This window comes from Scatophagus argus, chromosome 22 (assembly GCF_020382885.2).
Source record: "Scatophagus argus isolate fScaArg1 chromosome 22, fScaArg1.pri, whole genome shotgun sequence".
NCBI lineage: Eukaryota > Metazoa > Chordata > Actinopteri > Scatophagidae > Scatophagus > Scatophagus argus.
In genome coordinates this window covers 127,810-136,533 of record NC_058514.1, presented here as the reverse complement: position 1 = coordinate 136,533, position 8,724 = coordinate 127,810, and the positions used below count along the sequence as shown (strand labels likewise).

Here is an 8,724-nt window from a genome sequence, read left to right as displayed (position 1 = left end):
TGTGGAGCAGAGGCTGAATTACTACTGAATTCTAAGTACACTTTGAAGAGTTCATATTGAATGTTGGTATTTTCTATTACTTTATACTTCAACATGTAGTCTTTATTTGAAAATGTTACTCAGAAAACATTCCATTTTTTAAAACTACTTCTCTGCATGTTATATACATCATTTATCTCTTTACAGAGCATCCGGAAGGTATTCACACCGCTTCACTTTTTCCACATTTTGTTATGTTACAGTCTCATTTCAAAATGGATTAAATTAAATTTCTCCCACAAAATTCTACACAAAATACCAAATAATGACAAAGTGAAACAAGTTTGCTTGAATTTTTTTCAAATTTATGAAAGATGAAAAACAAAAAATAACATTACATGTACATAAGTATTCACACCCTTTGCCATGACACTCAAAATTGAGCTCAGGTGCTTCCTGTTTCCATTGATCATCCTTCAGAGGTTTCTACAACTTAAGTTGAGTCCACCTGTGGTAAATTCAGCTGATTGGCTGTGATCTGGAAAGGCACACCCGAGTCTATATAAGCCCTCACAGTTGACAGTGCATGTCAGAGCACAAACCAAGCCACAAAGTCAAAGGAACTGTCTGTAGACCTCTGAGACAGGATTGTGTTGAGGCACAGATCTGGGGAAGGGTACAGAAAGATTTCTGCTGCATTAAAGGTCCCAAATACCACATTGGCCTCCATAATATGTAAGTGGAAGAAGTTTGGAACCACCAGGACTCTTCCTAGAGCTGGCTGCCCAACTAAACTGACTGATCAGGGTAGAAGGGCCTTAGTCAGGGAGGTGACCAAAACTCCAAACAACATTCTCTGGTCTGATGAAACAAAGATTGAACTCTTTAGCGTGAATGACAAGTTTCATGTCTGGAGGAAACCAGGCACTGCTGATCACCTGGCCAATACCATTCCTACTGTGAAACATGGTGGTGGTAGCGTCATGCTGTGAGGATGTTTTGCGGCAGCAGGAACTGGGAGACTAGTAAGGGTTGAGGGAAAGATGCCTGCAGCAAGGTACAGAGACATTCTTGCTGATAACCAGCTCCAGAATGCACTGGACCTCAGACTGGGGTGAAGGTTTATCTTCCAACAGGACAACGAGCCTAAGCATTCAGTCAAAATCACAAAGGAGTGGCTTCGGGACAACTCTGTGAATGTTCCTGAGTGTCCCAGCCAGAGCCCAGACGTGAACCCTATTGAGCATCTATGGAGAGATTCGAAAATGGCCATGCATCGATGCTCTCCATCCAACCTGATGGAGCTTGAGAGGTTCTACATTGAGGAGTGGAAGAAACTGCCCAATGATAAGTGTGCCAAGCTTGTAGGATCAAACTCAAAAAAGACTTGAGGCTGTGATTGTTGCCAAAGGGGCTTCAACAAAGTGTTGATCCCCGGGTGTGAATACGTATGTACATGTTATATTTTTGTTTTTTTAATTTTTAATAAATTTGCAAAAAAAAATCTAGCAAACTTGTTTTACTTTGTCATTATGGGGTATTTTGTGTTGAATTTTGAGAGGAAAAAAATGAATTTAATCCATTTTGGAATGAGACTGTAACATAACAAAATGTACAAGAAGCGAAGTGTTCTGAATACTTTCTGGATGCACTGTAAGTCTTCAGTTTGAACACACGTGCATGTGGCAACATGACTTTTCTTTTTCTCTGCTTCCTGTTGACCCCTAATGATGGTGAAACTCAACGGAGACAGAAGTAACTGTTGATCCATAACTGACAACAGGAACAGTTTGCACAACATGAGACCCTGATAACCCTGATCATCTTGACTTTTATTTTAGGACTAATAAAAAATACTGTCATCAGGAGAGGGAGAAGAGTTAGAAACAATTTTCTACCAGCATTAAACATTTCTTTCTTTTTTTCAAGAATTTTCCCTCAGGGATAAATAAAGGAATTCTGATTCTGATTCTGATTTAATGAACAGGTTCTTTGTAACTGCAGTCTTTAGATGAAACTCTGGACTGAAATAGTTTGAAGATGTATCTGCTTGCTGTTTCATGCCAGTGCGTCTCTGTTGGCAGCTCACCTGCAGTCTGAAAAGGTCACAGGTATAATATAAATATATTATTATTATCATTATAAATATACTTTCATATTTCTGTCCTTTTCTTTGACTTTATATGTATAATAATTACAAACTGACACAACTGACCTTTTGGCTGATTTGAGCATTTTTATCTTGAAGTTTAAATTTGCTAAATGTTTTGTATGAGAGGCTTCATCCTTAATAACATCCACAAGAAGTAGAACAAATCCTGAACATGATTCAGGTTTCATGCAATAAACCACAGATGATCTTCAACAGAAAAAGAGAGAACAGCAGCAGAGCTGATTTAAGACAAATTTTATTTATTTCTGTTCTGCCCTGAGACGAAACATTTATACAGAAACAGAAGCAAAATGTATGGAGGAAAACCTTTCACCAAATCAAATCATCAAATTTCTTATTCGGTTAAAGAGAGAAAGAAGCTGATAGAAAAGCTTTGATGTTGTTGCAGACCCTGTTAATGTATGTCTTAACACTGGTTATGGACCGGAGGTTTCTGGTATTACAGACTGGCGTCCACCTTTAGGTCTTTGGCAATGAGTCCTGAGGTGACCGGGTGCATCGCTGCTCGGTGAGCCAGAAACACTGAAACCGCTTGATCGCGGTACTTCTCGAAGTTAAACACCTCTCTGAAGAGAAAACAATCATATTTAGAACATGTACTCAGAGCAGACACACTTTGACAGCAAACAGAGAATTAAAGTAATCTGAATCAAACTTCACGCAGGTTCTTCTGAAGCGAACTGTCTGCAAATGTTAATGAACTGCAGCTCTACTGAAGTAAACTGAAATGATAAATGTGAAGTGAGAGTAGAAATACCTGAAGAGCGGTCTGGTGAACTTCATCCTGCCCTGTTCTGTTGCCATCTTCAGCGCCATAGGAGCTGCTTCCTCCCACCTGGACCGAACACATAGCCTCAGCCACCTAGAGGAAGAACAGCAAATTATTAGGAGGCTTCCAGGAGGAGGACTTTAGAATAAAGGACATGATGTGGGACTCCTTACCTGAAGCGGATCTCTGAGTTCATACAGGCATTGAAATCATAAACCTCCTGCATCTTCTTTACATGAGTCAGAGGAAGAGGATCCTGAAAGAACAAACATCCGGCTGTTGGTGAAGTGGACAGTTGGTGAGCTGAAGTGGACAGTAGGGCTGCATCATAAATCGAAAATTTATCTTCATCGCGATACTAACATGTGCGATAATGATATTACAAAAGAGTCCTTGAACTGCAATAATTTCACATTCAACACATTTACTTTAATTGCCTCCTGGGGACTAATAAAGTTTTTTGAATTGAATTGAATTAGACGGAGGAGTTCAAAAAAAAGCTAGCGTTAGCCACTGCAACGACGTTAACGGAATCTGCAGCAGCAAACCAGTCCAACAGACTTCCGTTCCTCAGAGTTTGGCAAGCGTCGCACCTGATGATAAAACATCCAACCGCTACAAAGAAACAATGGAGGCCGTCGCACGTTGCTGGGCAAAGGACGTGATGCCTGCGAACACCGTCAGCAAAGAGGACTTTGTAAGTCTGACCAACAAGCGGGACCAAAGACACCAGATTCCATCACGGAATGGTTTTTCCCAAGTCGCCATTCCAAAAACGTACGACACGCGTCAGTGGACGGCAAGCGACGAGCTGATTGGAGAACCGATGAGCTAACGAGTCATTTCGTTTAACGACCTGGTGAACCGGCGGGATTTCTTGGTCAGATTCGTCGCTGAAGTCGGATGCACTTTTCAATAAAACTGGCTTGTTGGAATGTAAATAACACTTTGAGTTCATTCACTGTTCACCTGTCAACAGAGCAAAACCTAAAGACACAAATACATTTAAACTAAACTGCAACATTTGTTTATATATCGTCAATCATATCCACACCGCAATACTGAAATGAGTTGTCGCATATTGCAAGTTTTCCTGATATCGTGCAGCCCTAGTGGACAGTTGGTGAGTTGAAGTGGTTTACCTCCTGAAGCAGGAGGGACAGGAACTCGATGAGCTGGTGGGATGACAGTGTCTTCACATCAGCCTCTTTAAAGCTGCTCAGGTCCTGGTCTTTGGCCTGAATGGGGCCAAACATGAAGGTTTATCTCTGAACATCACAAAAACAATAGAAACAAGTCCGTGTAAGGTCCAGGTCTTACCTTCATCCACCTCTGGGCCAGAGCGATGCAGGCATCGGCTAGTGCAGTGTCATACCTGAAACACAGTGATGAAACTGACTTAGAGCAGACAAGGTTACAGGACTGATAGTCCTCATGGAGGTCTGACAAGATCCACTCACTGAGGTTTGACTGGAGGCATCCCAGGAGTGAACATCCAGGCATTCCAGTCCACCTTGTTCAGGATGTCCGCCTGAGATACACAAACACAGCACAGGGCTGACTACATCCTGTTGCACCTGGACGCCCCGCAGCACTCAAACTGCAGATCAGTCCATGTGACGTCTACAACACCTCATCAAGTCTCTACGAGAAGACTGTGTCAGGTCCCACAACAATCTAGGTGTTTCTCACCTTGTCTTTGAAGTAGGTGAACAGGTAGTTCTTCCACTCGTCCGTGGTGACGCTGCTGTAGGCAAACAGCTGGATGTACGACTTCACAAAACCCATGAACACCTCTGAAGAAGACAAACCAACCAATAGGTAAACAAACAGGTCAGGGTCAGACAGTTTGTGATGTGTCCAGGTGTGTCCAGGTTACCTGGTCCCCCCATCAGTTCCTCCAGGTGGTACAGCAGAGCAAAGCCTTTCTCGTAGGGCACAGAGGAGTAGGCTTCGTCAGGGTCGACGTCCTGCAGGCTGGGGACCAGGTTGGTCAGAGGGTTGTTGGCTCCAAAGGTGTTCACCTGAATTATGACAGACAGGCAGAAAACAGCAGAAGTATCAAGCACCTGCTCAAACCTGTTCTCAGCCTGTCTGGAACTGTTCAAAAATTAACAAAATCTACGTATTAAAAATGGAGACCACTGACAGGTTCAGGTTCTCACCGAGTCCTGCAGGTCCTTCCAGCCCCCTATGGCTTTAAACTGTCTAAACTGTTCGCTCTCCATAGACCTGCCAATCATCCTTTCCAGGTACACCGTGTGACCCTCGTTCAACCTGAGAACAATGACAGTAAACAGCTGCAGGCTGGGAAAGAATTCAGTGTGGCTCATCGTGGTTCTTGTTGTGACTCAGAGAAATGATTTCTGCATCTGGAACAGTTCAGAGATCTTCTGCATCTAATCTTATTTAATGAGCTAAAAATGAGCTTCTTTCTTTTTGTTATCTGCAATAAAAATAATATTCTGTTGCATTAATCCAGTTATTTCTTTACACCTGAAGCTGGGTCAATATCTTTTAAATAAATACTGATTAAAAATCCCATCGGACTCTGATCAAGATATTCCAGTTGACTCGGGGTTTGAAAGCGAGAGGCCATTCGGCCTCAGTTTACCAGGTGAAAAAAAATATAAATCAAGTCTTCATGAAAGAAACTGTTCGGTGTGTTTGTTTACCAGAAGTGTTCCCAGGTCTTATTGGTAACCAGATTCCCAGTCCAGCTATGGGAGATCTCATGAGCAATCACCTGACAGGAGGAACAACACATGAACACCTGAACACACGAACACCCAGAGAAACAAACAGTTTTCCACTCTCAGAGTGGAAGTATTTACTCACATTGGACAGAGATTTGTCTCCCGCCTGTGAATAGACAGACACAGTCATGATCAACACTCACGAGATGCTGTCAGATGTCTTTCTGTAATAATGCGTGTGTGTGTGTGTGTGTACCAGCAGTGTTGGCGTAGCGAAGGTCAGACATGGGTTCTCCATGCCTCCATATGGGAAAGATGGAGGAAGAACCAGGATGTCATACTGACCCCAAACATATGGTCCTGCGAGGTCCTCAGCTGTCTTCAACATGGTCTCTGTCTGATGGGGACATCACAGACACATGAACAGTAATTAAACTCATAAACACTGAAATCATTTGAACTGAAACATTCTGTGGATGACATGAATGCATGCACGTAAAGTACATATTTGTTACTTCAAAGCCTGATGAACTCAGACGGCCCCAGTCAGCCTCTAAAGACTCTCCAGCCAATCCAGAAAGCTGCTGCACACGTTCTCACAAGAACATATTTCTCCTGCATTGGCTTCTCTACACTGAAGGTCCAGTGGTTTCAGGCTCTTCATGATGTTTGTTACTCACCTCAGAGAACTCATATGCTGCTTTATCCACAAACTCTTTCTCAGACCAGACTCTGGACCTTGGTCCGATCTCCCTGTCAGCCAATCAGAGCACAGAAACACTGCTTACCTGCTGCAGGTGAGATGATGACAACAATGAGAAGGTAAGGCAGGGAGTACCTGCTTTCAAGAGCTCCCACCACGATGGCTATCAGGTAAGAAGGCATGGGCACCTGGGGTCAAAGGTCAGAGTGACTCGATTAACTGATGTGCAGGTGTTGAATAAACATCTCTGATTCATTGACGTGTTTACACCAAACGACATGTCTGCTAAGTCAGAGTCATTATCATCAATAAAGAGGAGGAGAAGAGTGGACTGACTGGCTGTCTGAATCTGTAGATGATACGGTTGTTGTCCTGAGGATCAACTTCCTGTCCGTCTCTCACTGCACTCATCACAGCCACCAGATCTTTAGGCACAGACACCTGAGAGACAAAACGCAGGTCACAGCTTCTCGAGTGACTGATGGTCTGCAGACACACCGTCCAACAGATGTGTGTGTGTGTTACCTGAGCATAGTAGGTGTGTTTGACAGATGGGCTGTCCTGACAGGGAACCATACTCCTGCAGTGATGAGCCTGTGAGACAACACAATGAATTGTATTTGTGTTTTTACCTTCAGCCAATAAGGTTCATCTGTCATGCTGACATTCTGCTCTGCTGATGTTTCTAATTTAATCAGTTTGATCTGATAATCTGACCGCTGGGCTTGAATACACAATCTTTTGTCTTCAGAACGTTCATTCATAATATCAACATAAACATCACAGAGGACAAACACTCACAGAGGAGCAAAATACTTGCTGTCAACAGAAGAAACTCAGAGACATCCAATTTCCCCCAGGAATCACTAAAGTATTCTGATTCTGACTAAATCAACTCATTTGGAGATCATAACCACAAGAAAATGAAACAAAGACGGCAGTTTGAAAGGAAAAAGGTTTTAGAGAACAAACATTGCAGACGTTTGTTATGATGAAACTTTAACTTCTGCTAAAATGTCTAACTTACACAAGATTTCATTACACAACAACTTTTCATCATCAGTGGACCTCAGACAGAAAAACACACACACACACACACCTGACATTGGCTGAACAGGTACGGCTGTTTCTTCCCAGCAGTCTGTTCAGGTGTGAGCCACTGCAGAGCTGATGCTGATGGAGACGTCTCATAAGTCACCTCCACAATCACATGCTGCCCTCTGATTGGTCCACAACACAAATACATTAACTGCAATTTGTTTTTGAAAAGATGTTAAAGGAAGAAAGAGAAGAAGCGGTCACCTGGAGAGGTCAAAAGGCAACGTGATGTCCAGTGGCGTCCCCTTGATCCTGTGTTTGGGGCCCATTGTAAACTGGGCCGCTTGTCCATTGGCACTCACTGAAATGATCTTCAGGTCTTTGGTGTCCAAAGTCTGCAGCAGACAAAACAATACTTTTACTGATGAGGTTCTGAGATTAATGTCAGCCCTGAGTCAGCAATCTGTGACATACCTGCTGATAAACACTCACCTGTCATCCTCTGACCTTAGTCACACACCTGTACTGACAAATCAGCCTTCAAATCAAAGTCCAACAGAAAACAACCCCGATAAGTTCAGTCTGTCTTAAATCTCAAATACACCGCACCAAACTCGGTTAAAAAAACAGACAGATTAACAGCTCTTTTGCTTAAGACTACTACCATACCTATTTATAATCTGATAAAACACACCTAAAAAACCAGTGTTAAAACCTGTGCATTCATCCATATTTAGGATCAACAGAATTCTGACTGACCGGCAAACTACTTTATGGCGTTTTGACAAAGAAGCTCAGCTCATTAAACTGCTAAATGTTTCACTAAAATGAAAGTAAGCTCTGCTGTACACCTGATCAACATTCCAATCTCAGGGGAGAATACCTGTCCTGCCAGATCGGATAAAGTCAAAGTCCAGAATCAGTGGCTCCATTACATTCAGTCAGTTAGCTATGTCACACCAAACTTCATTCTGAAATGCTGTCATTTAAAGTCTAAACTCTATGAAGAGTGAAATCACAATTAAACGTCAGATTTCTTTGGAGTTTGACATTTCAATGTTTATTAAAGTTTTATTAAAAGACCCCTTCGGGGACCAGAAACACGGTGTGAAATCATGAAACTTTGCTCGTTCTGCATTGAATTAATGAGCTGCTAGCTTTGAGGCTAATAGCCAGTTGTCCCAGTGCTAAGCACCGGGCTGCGTTAACGTTACCAGAGCAGAAAAACGGTCCTCCAGAGCCTCCACGGTGAGCTCCACCTTGGCTTTGATGACATGTCTGTCGAAGTCCAGGTGGAAGGACAGATTTAGGTGCTTAGTGACGCACCTGGTGAATGAGGAGAAGGAGCACGGATCCGCAGACATGA

General features: G+C 42.8%; 1 protein-coding gene across 1 annotated transcript; it reads right to left on the bottom strand.

Annotated features, from left to right (window-relative positions):
- Nucleotides 1–2,369: 2,369 nt before the first annotated feature.
- lta4h (leukotriene A4 hydrolase) lies at nucleotides 2,370–8,550 on the bottom strand. The gene is made up of 18 exons (XM_046379711.1): nucleotides 7,623–8,550; nucleotides 7,420–7,540; nucleotides 6,846–6,914; nucleotides 6,657–6,761; nucleotides 6,456–6,508; nucleotides 6,298–6,370; nucleotides 5,874–6,014; nucleotides 5,760–5,783; nucleotides 5,597–5,667; nucleotides 5,087–5,198; nucleotides 4,801–4,945; nucleotides 4,614–4,717; nucleotides 4,382–4,452; nucleotides 4,242–4,296; nucleotides 4,064–4,159; nucleotides 3,095–3,177; nucleotides 2,910–3,014; nucleotides 2,370–2,718 (listed from the first exon to the last, which is right to left on the bottom strand). Exons 1-18 carry the CDS (start codon nucleotides 7,685–7,687, stop codon nucleotides 2,592–2,594), a joined length of 1,620 nt encoding a protein of 539 aa, XP_046235667.1. The 5' UTR covers nucleotides 7,688–8,550; the 3' UTR covers nucleotides 2,370–2,591.
- Between the last annotated feature and the right edge of the window lie 174 nt (nucleotides 8,551–8,724).